At 31.4% G+C, this 19,723-nt stretch overlaps 1 protein-coding gene across 5 annotated transcripts in view; it reads left to right on the top strand.

Moving 5' to 3' along the window:
• The window catches only part of LOC139526816 (neuroglian-like), a 124,899-nt gene that overhangs the window by 47,430 nt on the left and 57,746 nt on the right, over positions 1 to 19,723 (top strand). For 4 of the 5 annotated variants that reach the window (XM_071321970.1, XM_071321982.1, XM_071321977.1 and 1 more), the window contains one exon: positions 15,066 to 15,225. In XM_071321970.1, the coding sequence (XP_071178071.1) occupies positions 15,159 to 15,225 (67 nt within the window). In that variant the 5' untranslated portion in view covers positions 15,066 to 15,158. Of the gene's footprint in view, positions 1 to 11,115; positions 11,572 to 15,065; positions 15,226 to 19,723 lie in introns of those variants that run through there. The other variant, XM_071321988.1, reaches the window with a different exon arrangement.

Raw genomic sequence — 19,723 nt, 5'->3', positions numbered from 1 at the left:
CTTCCCTCCACTACCCATCACTACCAATCAATGGTGAAGAAAAACCTTCCATTCTTCCCTCCACTACCCACTCACTACCAATCAATGGTGAAGAAAAACCTTCCATTCTTCCCTCCACTACCCACCCCTACCAATCAATGGTGAAGAAAAACCTTCCATTCTTCCCTCCACTACCCACCCCTACCAATCAATGGTGAAGAAAAACCTTCCATTCTTCCCTCCACTACCCATCACTACCAATCAATGGTGAAGAAAAACCTTCCATTCTTCCCTCCACTACCCACCACTACCAATCAATCTCATTCAAAACTAATCAATCAAGATAATTGTAAAAAGAAGATGACCATTCTTTTATCAGGGGCGTAGCTAGAAAGAAACGATGTGGAAGCAAGTACTGGCGAGCGGAGCGAGGCGAAAAAATTTTGGGACCCTATTATGCAGCAAATTTATGTTGTTTCGGTTTTCGGTCATAGGACGGTTAAAAGAGGAGCTATATGTCATACCTGCCAACTGTCACTATTTGCGGGGGATTTCCCCCATGGAGGCTCCAAAATTGAAATTTTGAAAAAGCTATTTTGTCCATAATTTAATCAAAACAATTAATTTTACAATGACTTTAGGCTTATAAAAGTATGAAGAAGCCAAAAAACAACATTAAAATGTATTTGCAGGCCCCCTTGAAGGTTTTTTAGGACTATGACAGCCATCTTGCATGCAAAACCCCCATGGGCATTTTGAAAAGTTGGCAGGTATGTAGATAAAAATTTATGAATGTAAAACTATTAATAAATCTTCTGAATATAGTAATACATAAACAACACATATTTGTGATACAGAATTTACTCAAAATTGTCCAAAATCTGCTCTTCGGGTCTGGGCAGAAACAAACTTCTCTATTACTTTGTCAACATTCACACTGAAATCCCGATGAATATGCAGTAATGCTATGTAACTTTCGTTGTTCATTGTTGATCGTACATTTGTTTTCAATTACATACGTAGTACCGTGACTGATAGATCTCAGGGCCATATCATGGCATGGTAGCACTAGCGAGATGTTATAAACCAGCGTACGTGTTCGGCATCGAGCGACCTCCCGATTGAATTCCTCAAAAATTGCATGCTAGGTCAGTTTGGTATGTTTCCACAATATTGAGATTTGTTCGTTTGTAATATTTCCTACAACACGATGAAGCAGATACAGCACAAAGAAGCGATTTTCTGATAACTTGACGCGACCCCACTCTCCAGTTGCCTTATCATATGGTCTATGAACGCAAAAAATAATGAGACTTTCCAATACTGTTTTGGCGTGGTTGCAGGGTGATTGGCTCCGGTAGTCTGTCAACCACATCGCCTCGGCATATTTTCAACGATATCGAAGGGATCTGATAATTCTAATGCCGATTGGTACATCTCATTCAAAACTGATGAACTGTACACTGTAAAATGTGCTCCAAAACTACATATCTTAGACTGAGTATTACAAATTCAAAAGTAAAAATCTTGTAAAAGATACAAGTAACCTTCCGATTTTGTCATAATCTCCAAAAAAAAAAATATTTTGAAACCAAATGTCGTTATCTAATGATATTTCATCGACTGTTTCCTTTAACATTCAATTTATAAATTTTTATTTTGCCATTTCTTTTTTTGCATGCCGAATCAATGTGTACGCAACTTCGGAGCTACGATCTTTTTCTGAATGAACAGCTTCATCAACACTTGTAACTAGGTTGTCAAACTTATATCCGGGATAGACGGAAAAGACACCAAAAGTCTCCGATTCCGATTGACCAACTCATCTCTCTCTCTTCTGCTTTTTTTTTGTTTTTTTGTGTTTTTTGTTTGTTGTGAAAACGACGTGGATGCACGTGCTGTCGTGCCTCCGGGTAGCTACGCCCCTGTTTATCATTGTGAAAATTGCTACAGGAAAAGTTTTGCAAAAATAAAAAGTTGCATTTTAAAATTTAAAAATGATTATTTGTTTGCAGCATTGCCTGAAAATGCTAAATTCTGCATTTGTGTTCATGATGTTTAAGAATTGCAATAATAAAGACACTAAGAAAATTTCTGAATTTACACTATTTTGATAAAGGTGTTTTTTACTGCAAAGATGTCATTTTCGTTATGGACCACTGTTTTAATTTTTTTTAACTTTAAATTTAAATAGACCAGAATATTTACAAACAACCAAATGTGCACATTTCTTTTGTCGACAAATATCTAATTGTACTAAGTTGAACTAATCATAATGTACTATGTACCACTTGGGGTAGATCTTTATATTTTGGGTGGATCCTAAAAATATTTTTTTATCAATTAACTAGATAGTTTAACAGGTACGTCTAATTGTTAGTGAATTAAGACATGTCTTCCGTTGACACTAAGTATAAAGATGTGACAGTATCGCCATTGTGTAATAATGAGCCGATTCTTTAATGTTCCTAATCTAATTTATGATTGGCAAACATGAAATAGATAGATTTGAGAAGTTTTAATGGGTATTTAGTTTCAGAGCTCATATATATTATTTATAATATGAAAAAGGGAAAGTGTAAGTGGCATGAGATCTGACAGTTAATATTGTTCCAAACAAAATCCTATTACAGTTGGGTGTCACATGAAACATTATAAGAGGTTGATGACTTTATTTAGACTAGACATAAAAAGTATGGTAAATCTTGTGGTACTGGATTAAATTAAGATGCCAACAGGAGGTAAGGAAGATTTTGTAGAATTGGTTAGTAGATAATTCTTTCAATTGGATTTTGTTTTCTGCAAGAAAAACTAATAATTTCTTAAAGCATAATTCTGTTTTATGAAACTTCAGAATCATATTTAGGTAATGTATGATATTCATACAGTTAGGTATTGCTATCTGATATTTTTGCTGCAGTGTTGGATCTGTAGAGATTACCAGTAAGTGCATTTAGGAGATTTGTGAAAAACGGTCTGTCTCACAGGAAACAGCAGATATAAACTCCATATTTCCACAACTGAGGGAATACCTTTGTTCACTCCCTGATTCATGAACTTAGAAAACCATGTTTTATGCACCCCATGATTCAAACACATCTGGAATCAACTCATGTGCACTCCCTCATTTCACCTACTAGATAACAACCTCTTGTCCCTTATTCCACCACTGAGGAATCACCTTATTTTTTGCACTTCTTTTTTTCACCACTGAGGGAATCCTCTTGTTTTGCTCCCTTATTTCACTCCCTAATTCTGCCAGATATTTCACTCCCTTATAATCTTGCCAGATATTTCACTCCCTAATCTTACCAGATATTTCACTCCCTAATTCTGACAGATATTTCACTCTGTAATTCTGCCAGAGTTAGAAACACCTCTTTTCACACCGTTTTTCATTATTGGGGATATTAAAACAATATGAAAATTGATTTTGATTCGTCTACATAGATCATCTTTGCTACTTAAAATCGTTGAATGGTTTCATCAGTCCTATTTTCATCTTGAATTACATCACACATTTATGTCTGGAGAAGGTGACAATTTGAGACAAAAACAGGACAATGAACTATTTGATTGTTGTTTTGATCATATTCGGCTTATAAACTGTTTTGCTTTACATATACATATAAGGTATATATGATATATCATTTTGTTACGTATTAAAATATTGTTTTTGTTGGGTTTCCTTCTCATTGAAGTATACTCTACCTTTATTTTATTCATATGTACACTTAAAAAAGGCCAGGTGAGCTTTTATCATCACTTGCTTTTTGTTGAAATCATCTGTTGTTGTAAACTTTAAAAATTCAGGGCAAAATGTCACTAAACTTTTAATTGAAGAGTCGTATTCTAGGATTTGATGTGTCAGCAAACATGGCTGCTGTTGCTTGAATAAAAAAAAAAATGAAAAAAATGCAGTTTTTGGCTTTTATAAAGAAGCTAAAGCAGTCAGGGTAATACTGATATGTGTAACAATGAGCAGCAGGTCAACATTTTCTCATACAAAATTTTAAGAAAAATAGTTATACTGATTTTGGAGTTATTGCCCCTGTATAGAAAATTTCGCAGTGTTTGGCTCATATTGAAAGTTAAAATAGAAAGAGCAAAACTGACCCTACAGGGTAAATAGTATCAGGAGGAAGTGGTCTATAGGTAAACAATCCTTTTTGGAGTTGTTGCCCCTGTGATGTAATTTTTTTTCAAATTTCTGAAGTTTTTCTGTTATTATCATGAAAACTATAGTAGATACAGAAAATTTTGTTTCTCATACAAAATTTTAGGAAAAATAGGAAAACTGAGTTATTGCCCCTGAATAGAAAATTTCACAGTTTTTGGCTTATCTCAAGAACTAAAATAGTTAGAGCAAAACTGACCCTACAGGATAAAAAGTATATGAAGAAAGTGGTCTATCTCCTCTAATTTTCAAGGTACACAATCCATTTTGGAGTTGATGCCCCTGTGATGTATTTTTTTTCCAAATTTCAGAAGTTTTTTAATTATCATCTTGAAAGCTATAGTAGATAGAGAAAACTTGAAACAGCTTAAAAGACCACAAAAATAAGATCTACAAAAAAGTTCCATGGACAAAATCAGCAATTGACCCCTTATAAGATTTATATCCCTCAAGTCCCAAAATGCTCTTCTGATATGTTGAAAATACTAGTAGGCAATTCATGGAGAGTTCCTTTTGTCATATACAATTTTTCGCAGTTAAACTTCCAGTTCCTTTAAAAAAAAGGAGGAGGGGAGGAGAAACCAAGCTGACATTAAAGAAATTTATGATAGATGTTCTTTAAATCACAATTCCAAGAATAAAGATTATGCTAAGGAATGCAGTACTTACTCTCCAATATTGTCCACTCCTTTATAATTACAGGTAATGTCCATCTTGTGTAATCCTAATTGATTACTTTGTATTGATTATAATTCTTGGGATAGTTATGATCTTTGTAAAGGTACTACTGAACCCAGAAGTAAAATACTTGTACTCAACTAAATAAAATAAAAATAAATAGGCTTGTAAGGGGGTCTCATTGGGGGGTTCTGATCCCGGATCCCGCTTGCTGTTTTGTCAGATTCCCGTATCCCACTTACACAATGTACGTAAGCAGTTCTCAATTTTTTGTAATTTCCTGTGTCCTGCTAGACTTCAGTTCCCGTTTTCACGGCACAATAATTTGACTTTCATGTGTCACGCTTACAAAAAAAAATGGGCAATCCCGCGTCACACTTAGACCCCAATGAGACCCACTTGTAAGCAGAGCTTGGTTAAAACCTTATATATAAGCAGGAATATAAATTTTTTCCTCTTTCCAGGAAAATTGATACCCACTAAAATAAAATAATTTAAAGTTGATTCCTAAAAAAATAACTAGTCTGACTTCCTGTAATATTTGACTAATCTTTCAAAATTTAGTAGGCAATTTAAACTATTATTTCCTAATATGCTATGACGTCCAGAACCTGACCAGTCACCATGTGATGACAAAACACCTGAGATGGAGGAGATAAATTATTAATTGAAGCAATTTTAATAGTGTGACATTTTTGTCAGTTTTTCACAGTCACTACTGAATGGTTTGCTTGAAAAATGAGGGTCATTTTAGCTTTCAACACTCTCAACATATCTAGCTTTGACGGAATCTTCTCAAGTTTCTGGTCTCATGGGATGGCCATCATAAGCTGGAAACAGAAACTAATCAAGTTATGGAAGCAGAAATCGATACCAAATGTGACAATGTAAAAATGAAGTTGAATTAAGTTTGTCCTTAGACATTCATATTCGAGTGGTATTATTTGTAGTAAGACATTTAGTGGCTGTTTTGTTGTCAACAATTGTAGTTAGATAGCATTATTATCAGGAAATGCTTCTTTTATTGTAGAATATACTTAATATTTCTCTGATTGGCCTTCTCTCTTGGGTCATTTGGTATGATTGTTTTGGAAATATCAACAGCTTTTTGGAAAAAAGTTATATTCCATGGTAAATATTTAGACACTGATTAAAGTTTATAGTGGTACTTTTGTTATAAGTAGACATTATAGGTTTGAAATTTATAACTATATATGCAGGAATAATTCTCAAAAGTGTAATAAAAATGCATGATTTGTTTTATAATGTTATGTAATATAACTTAGAGAGAAGTACACACTTATACTTATTAATTATTCAGAGTAAAACATAAGACATCGAAACTGTTACGCTATAAATAAATAAAGATGTAAAGTACCAAAAGCAATAATAAGATGACTAACTTTAGAGCTTTGTCTTATAATTTTATTCGCTTCAGAACTTACTATTCAAATAAGTTTTAAAAAAGTTCATAGAATTCACTCAAAAATTTGTTAAAACAATCCTATAGAAATTGTACTTCATTTGTACATCAAAATTGAAATATTTAAAATGTATAATTCACATTATAGTATGATTATACAAACAGAAAAGAAATAAGCTGAAATAAAATTAAGAATGGAAATGGGAAATGTGTCAAAGCAGCAACAACCCGACCATAGAGCAATTTATTTAAGAATTTGGTCATGTTTCAAATGTAATGTTGAGTGACTCTTGATTAAACTTTGTTTTGGACAAGAGTACCATCATAAGACTACTAAACATTTTTGACCACACATTGTTCAAGTGAATACCAAGGATTTAACCATAGGTCAGTAAACATGTAAAAAAAAGTTCAATGCTTTCTTCCTTCAGTTACATTTAGAACTTTGATTACACAGACAACTAACTTCAACTGAAAGTCATACTTAAATACAATACAGATTTGATTCTTCTATTGATTGAGATTTAAATCTACAAAAATGATTTATATCTGACTCGAATAAGATGAATTTCCTATTATATTTCTAATTAATTGTTCATATTTTTTATGGTACTTTTATTAATGTATTATAGTCTGTGTGAAAGTAATACTTTGGTCCAATCTATCACAGTAACTATTGTTCCATGATAAATCATCACTATCATCTTATAAAAACAAAGACATTTGGATGTGTTGACAGAATCAATATCTATGGTGACCGGTGTGATGGTCAGTGGTCAGACCTTTCAATCATACTTGAGGACTGATTGGATGAAAACTTAATAACCTCCTGCAAGTATAATTGATCTGTGCCTAAAGTCAAATGTAAAAGTTAATGAAAATTATTGTAATCGTTGAAATCGAAAAAAATAATTTCCTGAGGGTAAATAAAGCTGCACTTCTATAGATTTTGTAATTATATAGAATTATATTCATTTTTACATCCCATGGGATAATTACATATTCTTTTTCACAGTTTTTGTGTAAACACTGGTACTGTTGGAGCGAAATTGTACAAAATAATGGTACCAGGCCATGTATACTTGTAATTAGGTAATATTCTTAGCAAGGACAGAAAATATGCTCAAGGGCATAGCAATTATTATTTTAAATAGGTTACATTGACATTGAGCTCATATAGTTTCTAGAGACTAAAGTTGATTTAGAACTCAGACATGTAATATAGTCACCTGTCAAGAATGTATGATGCCTTCAGATGTTTTTTGGTTATTTTTATAAGACCGCAAAAAAAATTTTTGCAGTTTTCATTTTTTTCCCCAAATTTCTCAAATTCCAAATTTTTGAAAAGTTTGAAGTAGAAATCTTTAACTGCACAATATTGCACAATAGATTTGTAAGATTTTGACATTTTTTTTCTATCAGAAACTTGTATAATGTCAAAAATTGGAGCACAATCCAAATTCAGAGCTGTATCAATCTTGAATCTTGTGTCCATACTTGCCCCAACTGTACAGGGTTCGACCTTTGCGGTCGTATAAAGCTGCGCCCTGCAGAGCACCTGGTTGTTGTTAGTTTACAGTTAAATTTATGTATACCCTACTGGTCCTTTCATTCATATGTACAGTGTACCAGCCTTAAAGACGTAATCATGTATGTTTTTTGTGTATTCAGTTGTCTGTAATACCAATAGACATAATGTCGTAATATCTAATATCTCTGATGATAGATGATCTGTCTTTGAAAGCTAAATGATGATAACAATCGATTCTGTTTTTGATATTATCAGATTATTTTGAAATTAATGAATACAATCAAAGTTAAGTAATTTGAATTCATTTTATTTTGTTTTATTTTGGTCATATTTATTTTGTTTTAATGATTAGTCAAACTTCACTAGTAGTATGATAAATTCTTTCAAGACATCAGCATGTCGTTGGTTTCTGAACAAAATCTATGTAGCCATAATCTTTACCGGTTTGACAATGCCTCATTTGATGAGAGTTAACCTTTACACATTTGGGTCAAAGGTCAAGGTCACAACAGTTATTATTATATAAAATATTTGTAAAATATTTGTTTCTAGATATTAATTTTTAAACAATATGTTTAAATTTTAACAAAATTTGGTTTTATATAGACTCACTGGGTGAGGACATTTCTTATTGAGTTTAGGGTCAAAGGTCAAGAGCACAGTAGCTATTTATAGGCTAATCATTTTGCACAGAGACTAAGGCGTGATGCTGTTGAGGGCATCAGTTTTGACCACAGCATTTTTAACAATGTTAAAGTTTGTGATTTGGTCAGTTTTAGGGAAAGCACTAATGGTACATTATAATATTTGGTAGTGTGGCACATCTCATTTCCATGGAGATAACTTGTCCCAAGCCTCCTATGTCATAGGCCCTTGACATTTAAAGTTTAGCATATTTCATGTTTCACAGGTGAGCCAAATAAAATTTTGTTTTCCCATTGCTGTAAACTGCTTTCTTGCCTATAAGCAGTCGGATAATAAAAATAACCGAATAGATTTTTTTCTATCACTTAACAGACAGGTCAACTGGTAAAAAATTCTCAGACATACAGTCTCAAATGGCAGAATATTAAAATAACATTCAATTCTTTTTTTTTCTTATAATGAAGAAAAAATCCAATAAATAAGTACCATTTCTATACACTAATACCATTCTTATTGAACCAGCAGCTTGAAATAGTTGTTATGGGCAAGGACAATGGCTATTGATATTTCAATTAAAGATATGAATTCAAGAGATTCAGTATTAACTGAGGGAGAAAATCTCTCTTGCTGACCACAGATGTGGACTTGTTAGCCAAAGTAAACACTTAGTTAAAGCCAATCTAATAGAATTTGTGAGGTAATTACCAGAGGGATTTGGTCGTGGTAATCCATTAGGATCAAGAATACATCAGAATTATCAGCTTTCTCCGGACTGACGGATCACAAATACATCAGTTGTGGAAATGGACATTTCTCAACTCACATTAAAATGACATTTCTGGTAAGAAGTCGATTGGACAGGATTAGATATAAACTGGTCATTTTCTGAAATGGAAATTTTCATAATTACATCTTCTTTCTTAAAGTGCTATCTGTGCACCGATTGTCATTTATTTCAGACAAAATGACCAGTATTTATTTTGCATTTTTTTCAGCAAAAATCAATCTAAGACAGAGAGAATATTACTGGACATCTTGCCATTTGTCAATAGATTTTTACATTGTAGTGGTGAACTTGGGTCAATAAAGAAAAAGACAAATTAGACAGTTCAATTAGATAGCTGTATGACATTTCATGACAGATTATTTAAGGATTTTGTCAAATTCACATTTATGGAAGGTTGGAGAGTAGAAATTTCGCTATTGTCTTCAATACAAAACCAGTTGATTGACTGTTTATTCCAGTTGATAAAACATCAAATTAATCATGTCATATTTTGGCTGTTTTTTAACAAATTTATTGATCTGAGTTGCAGTCTTCAATGTATTGATTTATTAAGCTTCATTGGTTTCTTGTAAATCCTTGCCAATGTTGGTGTCATCTTGGTATCACGGAACTGATTTAAAGGATTAAAAGTGCAGAAAAAGAATAACTATAATTAGATATTATTAATTGATTTACCTTACAGTTATTTATTGAATGTATTGTATTTTTATCTTTTTGACCTCTTTATGTCTTTCCATGGTTGCAATACTAAGAATTTGAATTATGATTAGTTTTTATAATAATAACTGTATTGTTATTATTTATCAGTTATTTGTTAGAGAACATAAACTTTACTAAGATGACCCCATTTTCAATTGATTCTTTATCATCTTGATCCAATTGTTATTTCTGTTGTCAATGAAGTTAAGAGTCAATATGAAGTGTTTCTTTAAAAATAAAATATAAAGGAAGTAAAGGCCTTTGATTTTCGAACATTTACTTAATGTCATATGATTTATATGTGACATAGTAGCTGAAAAACAGTATGAAAGTTTACGTCCAGGAAATTACTACATGGAAGAATAATTTGTTAGTCTATTTGTGATCTGGTTCAACAGTGGAGGATCTTATCCAAGGGTTGGACCCCCCCCCCCCCCCTTTTTTTGTTTTAAGAACAATTTGTTTGAATTAGGACATATGGTTCCCTTTTAAAAATGAGTGGATCAGTGCCCATGTCTACTATCAATGATCATGCCTAAAATGTGATGTCAGACCTGATTATCTACCACTGATAAGCCAGAGGCCAAAGACACTATCTGGTCAAACCAAAATTAAATTGTCTTTATTTTTATATAAAAGCAATGACCATCACTGGGCTATAATTATCATTGTCAAGGTGTAAAAACTGGCAGTCCTTTGTATTCTGAAAAATTTACAGGTGTCACTGTAGCAGAGGGGGGTTTGGTGTTTATAAATACTTTAATTATACCTTATAAACCTTGAACAAAGACTTGTAACATCCAGACCTTAATCGGATCACGTCTTTAACTTGTGAAATAGCTTTTAGAACCAAACAGCTATTTACAGACTCATGTCAGCCTCCCTCGAGGGTTAGAAATTATCTGAACAGAAAATTTTAAAGTGAACAAGAGTATTATTATATTGGTTATAGAGATGGAACTCTTTAGTAAAATCAATTTTCATCTAAAATGATCTTCACCTGAGGAAATAAAGTTAAACAAGCTGAGGGATGTTTTTCTTGATGAAATCTCATTGTCGTAATATGTAATGAGTGAGAAGTCATCCATGTATGCATCATTGATTGTCAACACACGACAACACGCGACAGTGTATAGAAATCACCTGCACGCTAACTCTCTCTGGTCCAAGATTCCATTGTTAGGGTCATATTGATTGGCTTATAACTTGAAGTGATGTACAAAGATAATGTCTATTTACATAGGACATGTATAGTTCTCATTACATAAAATCAGCAACTTTTTTTAACTTACGATCGTAATGAGGCTTAATTGATTTTGATCGAAAAACTGATCAGAATTATTAGAATATTTATCCAAGTGCAAGCAAGTATGGATACTTTATGAAGTTTAATGGGTTTCAATTGAAAAGAGATGAAATATATAAGAGTATTGGTTTTTCGGCTCATTTGAAGTATATGAAGAGATTCAATTGATTCTGATCACAGTACGATTCAGTATAAATTGTATTTTTGTTTAAGCTTTGTATTGACTATGGAAAATCTTCTATGGCTTATTTGGACTATTGTTAAGTACTTATATATTGGATTGTGATACCGATTGTATTTAGATACATCAATTAGGATTATACTGGAAGCACAGCCACAATTCTTGGTAAGGTATTAGATTTCTTAGCAAGCACATATGTCTTTTCTAATACTGTGGTACAATATAAAGATAGATGTAGTTTATATGCTTTATTATGGGTATATTTTCTTGAATTTTTGTTGATGTTGTTGAAAAAGAGGGCAGATTATTTCAAGAAGGTAGACAAAAACCATAAGAAAACAAACAAACAAACCCTGGCAAAAAAAAAATAATTAAAAGATAGACCAACAATAGTCCATAAAAACAATATATAAAAAAGTGATGATTCAGCAACACTGGATCCCTAAAAATTGGGGGAGTTAAAGTTACGTAGGAATCAAGAAGGGAGAATTGACAGTTAGTTTGTAAACTTCCCTTTTAACCATAGTATAAAGGTTTTTATGCTTCACTTAGGGGCATTATGTTTTTCGGTCTAGCTATAAAGCTGTTCCTCCATTCGTTCGTCTGTTCGTTTGTCCCTCCGTTTGTCTGTTTGTTTGTCCCTCCGTTCGTCTGTCTGTCCTGTTTCTTATTTTTTGGTCTAGCTATAAAGCTGTTCCTCCATTTGTTTGTCCATTCATTTGTCCCTCCATTCGTCAGTCTGTCCTGTTTCTTACTTTTCGTTCTAGCTATAAAGCTAATCCTCCATTCGTTGCTCTGGTCGCTTGTCCCTCCATTTGTCTGTCCTGTTTCAGGTTTAACTTTTGGTCAAGATAGTATTTGATGAAGTTGAAATCCAATCAACTTGAAACTTAGTGCATATATTATCTATGATATGATCTTTTTAATTTTAATACCAAATTTGACTTTTGACCCCAATTTCACGGTCCACTGAACATAGAAAATGAAAGTTCGAGTGGGGTATCCATGTACTATGGACACATTCTTGTTTTATTTGTTCTCTGCTGATGAAGGAAATGAACGAACCAAAGTAAATGCAACTTTTTGGGGTGCTTTGAGTATCTCTAATGGAACTGTTTGACTGACTTCTGCTTTTGAATAAAACATTGGTTTTATCATGATTCTTTCCATTTTTCAGATCACCAACATAGTCGGGAGACAGACATCATATTTAATCCCTAGAATTGAACCATTTACCTCTCTTCCTGATTTACTATTCAAATATTGACAAAATTGATCTCCAAAATGCATGTGTTGACAATTGTCCAGATTTCCTGAAAGACAAAATAGCTGATTTGACATAAAATTATGCACTGCTTGAATTGGTTTAATCTGACTTTTTATTATATTTGTAGTAAGGATTATTATAAAGGAATTGTTTCTGTTTAAACAAAGATTGTAAGAATGTGTCCATAGAAGTGTACAGTAATATCCTGGCTGAAGTGTGTCGGTAAACATTTTGTCCTTGGAATATTGATGGTTGTCATTGAAATGTTTCTGATTAATTGTGGCTGACATGAGCAACAGGAAATTGTAATGTCATAGTAATATTTCTTAAGAATTTTTTTATTTCTTTTTATGAATTTATTTTGTCTCTTGCTTGAAGGACACTAAGGACTATAATAGAATCCCTTATTTGGAATTAAGATGTCTAAGAATTTTTATATGACAATTACAGTTATTGAAAAAAGTTAAAAGCAATGTGCCAGGTAGATCTGTAATAAAAAAATGGAATCCCTGTAAAGTTATAAAATAAACTTTTGATAAGAAATTTCTTAAGGCAAGCAATTTAAACCCATATGTTGCAGTGTGTAAGACCACAAAAATAAAGATCTAAATAAAAACTTAACAAAGTCTGTAATTGTGTGTCTGTACTATATTTGGCCTAAGCTGCAATTAACAGTGTGAGGACAGAATTTCTGTCTATAGCTAAATTAAGTAATACTAGCAATGTCAAAATCATTCTGCAGCTAACTGTATCACAGACATATACCATATAAAACCTTGCTCTATAATAAGGAAGACTACTATATTGGATCATTCGCTAGCATCATTATTCATATAAAATCATTTCACTTTGTTAATATCATATTTCAGTAATAAAAACAATTTATGAATTATTGATATCAATTTTTTTGTGATATCAACTTTATGAATTATTTTTTTCTATTGTTGACAGTAGACAATTATTGTTATGCATGGACAGCTATATCAACAGCTGGGCAGGTCTCTCAGTGAACCATCAGTCAAGATTGAATCAAAAACCAGTTTTCCTTGATGATTATGATACAAATACTGATAATGTCAACATTATAAGTTTACTAAACAATAATGTTCTATCTGTTATTTTGATCTGGATTGACAGGACTTGTTGTACAGCTTTATTCTTGTGTTCATAGGTGGACAGATGTTTTCGGAATTTTGTATTTTTATTCCTCTTTTCACACTTCAATTTTAAATTGAATTAAACATTGTATGTTTACAAACATCAGAGACCATCTGAACTGAAACATCACAATTAAACAACTACTATAATTTTATGAAAAATGGAAGAGTCTGAACTGTTTCATCACAATTTATATATAACTATATTTAATTAAATTGCAATGTTTCAATTTTTCATAAAATTATACATAGTTGTTTAATTGTGATGTTTCAGTTCACAGTCTCTGATGTTAATATATATAAATAAGTACTAGACTGAAAACATTATTATCAATTTTTAATTACTCATTTTCCATCGTTCTCTTTTATATGTGTTTGCAAAACTCCTGCTTGAATAATCACAGGGCAATGATGAATAGAAACAATTTAATTATTCAATTTTAATTTGAAACATTACCTGATGTTTTCAAAGAGATAACAATTACCTACAGTGTGTGAAACATCAATTTACCCACTGTTATTGTCTATCTTAAATATTTCATCATGTATACCTGATGTATTCAATTGGAAACATTTAATTTTTAAATCGTTAACAAATTGTAGAAATAAAATCGTTTCTTTATAAAGCGTAAAAATAAATTAGAATTCCGGAAAATTGAGGTCCATATCAAATTATTCTTATTGAAAATTGAAAAAAAAAATATTGTTATTTTGTCATAGCTCATTTAAGTCAACAAAAGCATACAATTGAGGATATGATTTAACCAAATGAGGCATACATTTGATCAACTAAGATTTTGATCAAGATTATTAGAGAACTCGGTCGTGAGTCACATGCAATTACACAGGAAACAAAGCTTCGTCATAATGCGTTGCTGTTTGTCACAGCAGCTAAAACACTCGATTAGTGTTTGAAATCAATTTACTATACATAACCATAACACCTTAAAAAAGGTTAAAGTAACTGATACAAATGTCATCGGCAAAATATTTTCAGTGTTATGACAGAATTAAAAACGGAAAAGAAAATTTAAAGGACACATGGTTTAAAATACTATAAGGAGTGTGACTCAATCGCTTAATACATCATTGTCACCATCGTGTGCCATAAGCATGGACTTTACCCTGATTGGCTCTCTCCAGCAGTAAAGATCTCTCTCGTACAAATTGATCTCAAGGATAGCCTAAGGGAGGAAAATTTCTTAATGACGAGCATATTGAATTCTGTTTTTCAGATTAGAGAATGAATTTTGGAGGATGATTATAAAAAGATAAAATTTCAAGACAACTGTTCCATCTAATGGAGAAAGTGGATTAAAAATTCAAAAATGTGGAAATTGGTGTATTTAACGGATTTGTTTATTTGGTGGTGGCTTATTATTTCCATAGTAACAGGTAAGGTTTATTAAATTTGTTGTAAAGCAGGAAATCTGACTTCAATTCTTTCACAGGATCAAATTGTTAACAAAAAAATATTGATTTTGATGAAATGGAAATTGATTCTTATAATCTGAAGATTTACATCCTGTCATATTTTATGAATCCAAAACACAGCTTACACGAAGCCTGGGCAACAGATTGGAGTGATGTTAAGAACTGACGGAGGACCACACGTTCATGCATATATATTGCATGGATAGAATAGCAAATATATACCTTGATATGCTGAAAGTAAATTTTAAATTTTACTTTTGAAGATGTATGTTTATATATCTTTTTGATTGTTACATGTAATATGTATAGATCACATCAGATTGAATCTTCACTATCTGATAATCTTATCTGTATATTTGATGTTTGAATGTTAAAACAGGTTGCCTTTCATATCATCATTTATAAAGATTAAATTTTATTATCACATTTCATATTTCTGATCTCTTTTGAAGTTATTGTGAGGACCACAACTCCCTTTTATTTATTATTGAACTAGTTTTTGTATAAAATAGGATTTTTTTGTTATATGAATGGTAGATTTGGTAATATTATTCTACCAATTTAATTAAGCTTGAAATTGAAATCTGGTTTTAATTTTCAAAATGACATATTTAGTTGATGGGTAATGGATTTTTCGAATTCAGAAACATTTAATGGAAGTTCAATGCAATTAAAATTTTATTGACTTAAACCTGTTTTCCTTGGAAATTGACAAAAATGCAAAATAATGGGATTATTTGTTACTTTGGGTTATTTTCATCAAATAAGGAATAAAATGGTGAGAACAAGCATATTTTACTGTAAGTTAGGGGAGGTGTTAGTCTACTTATCTGAGGTGTTCAAGTTTATATTTGGTATTCAGGTAACACTTGTAAGAAACATCTCAAGAAGAAATACAAATTGATGGATATCTTTCGTGTCATTTGAATCAGGTTGTTTTTTTCAATCGATCTTTTAAAACATGATCACTTCTTGTTTTCGGACTCATTTGGAATGAAGACATCTGTTGTTAAAAAATCTCTCTATTGATCTCTGCAAGTCTTCTTTTTTTTTTGTTGGGTTACTGTCTCATTGACAAATACCAGTATCCCAAATTTGCTTTGATTGACATCAAAAACAATTGACAATGGTTTGAAAAAAGGATATATAACACATCATCATCTTTAAATATCTTTGCTCTCTCTGTTGTATAAGCTAAAATTTCTTCTTCTTGAATAAACTTAATCTTGTTACTAAACCACAGCAAGCAAGCAAGCATAGGCTGGCTATAATTCCTCTATTTATTATCAGTTTAAAAGCTGTACTAAGAGACTGCATCTGTTTATTTTGTAAATTAATAACATGGTAGTCATATTTAGTAAAAATCCATCCAGCTGTGTTTTACAGCAATTTACTAGTTTTAATTAGGTTTAAAGTTTTCAATTTATTCTGTGTTCAGCTGTTGCTTTTTGAACTTAAGTCATGTAATGCTAAATACCCATTTTATTTTGTTGAAATTAATCCAATTTTTTAATTCTTTATTTAAAACATAATTCACATGCTATCTTTTGTTAATTTTTAAATATGATATATAACATCTGTTTGAAGTTATACTTACCTGAAGAACACCTGTTTAACGATTTGTTTCATCTTTTCTTTGATGTTTACCTGATCATGTTTAAAGTTTCAATACTTATTGTTTATATCTACATAATGCTGTGGTATTGTATTTATGAGGATTATTTTGTAATCATTGCATTGCATCGTCACATGCATACGGTGATGGACATTTGATGATAAAAGTTGGCCCTTTTCTCTGCTTGAGGTCTAGAAAGGGAACTATATATCTACTAGATTTTGGTAACATAAGATGTCTTTCTAGATGGCTTTCCCAATGTAGGGTACATTGTATCTCCTATGTCCTTTTATTAGTCATTTTCTGCATTATTGTATAGGTTTGCAGGAGTTGTGTTTGAATGGGAAACCAACTCAATTCCTTTTTAATAAACTAAGGAAATTAAAATATTTACCAATCTGAACATAAAAAATTGAATTAGACTCAGAATAAACAAGTAAGATACTCTTGGAATTAAGGCAAAAAGCACAAAATATATATAAAGAAAAGTTCACCCATGTGTTTATTCTGGTTAGCATTTTGTTGCCTAGTATCCTGTTCGATGTTAGATACAGCAACAGTTTGGGGAATCTAAGAAACTTTTACATTTTAATCATTTTAAAAAGACAGAAGAATTTTGCCTGTGATCCATTCATTTTAAATACTGTTAACTCATTAGTGGTTACCAGAAGGTACAATGTTAAAGTTTTCATCTGTTCTAATGGTACAAATGCATTGTTGATTTTAATAAAAAAAAACACATTATATTGAAAAACAGAGTTGCATGTGACTTGTAAAACATCCCTGGAACACTAATTTTGTAGTTTGACAATTAAATAGATAATTGATTTCTTGTAAATTTAATAACTATAGGCTGTTTAAATTTTACTTCAATTTTTTTTGTGGGGGATATGTGGAGGGGCGAACTTGTATGATTTGAGTGATTGCCTTACATTAGTTAGATAACTTAAGTTATTTCATTCATGTCAATGGAATGTATTTTTCCTTAGGGATTTATTTGTAAAAAAAATAATAATATTATGATTGGGTTACCAATTTGTTTTTAATATTTATGAAATGTTTGTGAATGATGTAGGTTTCATAAGACACATTGTGACAGTATATGTCAGTCTTATTTTTATTGGTAAATCTTGAGAGTGTCCTCCTGAACTAATAAGGGCAAGGGTGTATCAAGCACAAAATGACAAAATGACCCTTAGTTTGACAAAAATATAAAAATATAAAATTAAAAAAATCAACCAAACACTTTATCAGATACGGTAATTTCATTGGATATATAGCAGTTTGACAAACACTAATTTTGATCATTGAGAAGCTGAATATTTCCTTTCAATAGAATGTGATTAAAGGACATCTAGCTACAGAGTTATCTCCCTGTAGTGTTATGTACCAGACCTGGAGCAATGTTTCATATTTTAATAAAAAGCATCATATTTTCTAACTACATCTTTTTAGGGCAACAAGATTTTTTTTTTTAGAAATTATGGAATCTGACCATGGGATGTTTATTTTTTATTTTCTGTTTACATCATATTTCATAACAGGTGTTTCAATCATGGGAAAATATTTACTTCTAGATCTGAACATTGATTATAGTAAAAATTATAGTTAAAAACTTTAAGTAGCCCATCAGATTATGGACTCTGCAACATAGATTTGACAGTGCTGTATTTATGTGTTATTGCTGCAGTTGTACACCTAATTTTACTGATAAGAATGAATATTTATGTAATACCAGTAACTTACTGTTTGTAATTACTCAGCCAATCACTGATGGAAAAGATTTTAAAAGCGGAGGTAAACAAATTTTAATGGTTTCATTAAGTGCAGTTTGAAAATAGTTTATTTGTGTAAAATAGGACTGGAAAACCTTGTTTCTAAATTAAATTTGTATTTGAATTTAATTTGTTGACTGCCATTTGTCTTCCTGTAAACTGTGAAGGAGGAAGTGTTCTTACCGTAATGGTATTGATCGTTACAAGGCCTCATTTAAAAAGTACAGAATAACCTGTGATTAGGAAAGAATTAGCATCATTGTCTTAGGTATAACACAACTTGAATGTTTCCCAATTTTGTGACCTTACTTTCCACACTCAAAATGAGTTTCACATATGATATGAAAGAAACAATTGTCTAATGGTCCAATGTTGAAGACCATTATGTTGACCTCTAGATGTCCTTCGGTTCTTTGTGCTGTTGGATTGCTGTCTAACTTATGCAAAGCATCTTCTTATTTCAACACTAAATTCACAATGGTTAGATAAAAAGATATATGGTTACAATGATCATAATGATGTTTCTGTTGTAAGTAAATCTGAGAAAGCAGAAAAATCCCTAATATTTGGAAATCCGTTCTTTATACTTATGTAATGTTTGCTATAAAAGATTTGTAGCCATAACATCAAATTAATTATTTCATAAAGCTTAAACAGCAATCTTCATATTAAGTACATATCTTATTGCCTAATGATAGTTAATCCCCAAAGGCTTCTAAACTGGTATTCCTTCACAATATTGGCTGATAAACTGGTCTTTCAAACATTTGATTTCATCTTCCATAGGCTCCTTAAATCAGTATCCCTTTAAAATGTTTGACTGTTTTCTGTTCTCACCTGTAAAGAGTTTAAAATGGTTTGCATATTGGACCTGAAGTATTATGTATTGTTATTGTGCATTTTGTTTAAGTTTCCATTTTTTTCTAGTTTTATTTTTGCTAAGAAATTAAATAATTTTATTTCCTTTGTGAGGTAAGAGTTTATAAAAACATTTTTTTAACTTCTACAAGTTAGCCATCTGTAGGGGTTTTAACAGTGTAAAAGTTTTAATGCCACAAGGGCAGTAATC

The sequence above is a fragment of the Mytilus edulis genome, chromosome 1 (assembly GCF_963676685.1).
Source record: "Mytilus edulis chromosome 1, xbMytEdul2.2, whole genome shotgun sequence".
NCBI classification, from domain to species: domain Eukaryota; kingdom Metazoa; phylum Mollusca; class Bivalvia; order Mytilida; family Mytilidae; genus Mytilus; species Mytilus edulis.
This window is presented reverse-complemented; position numbering and strand designations above follow the sequence as displayed.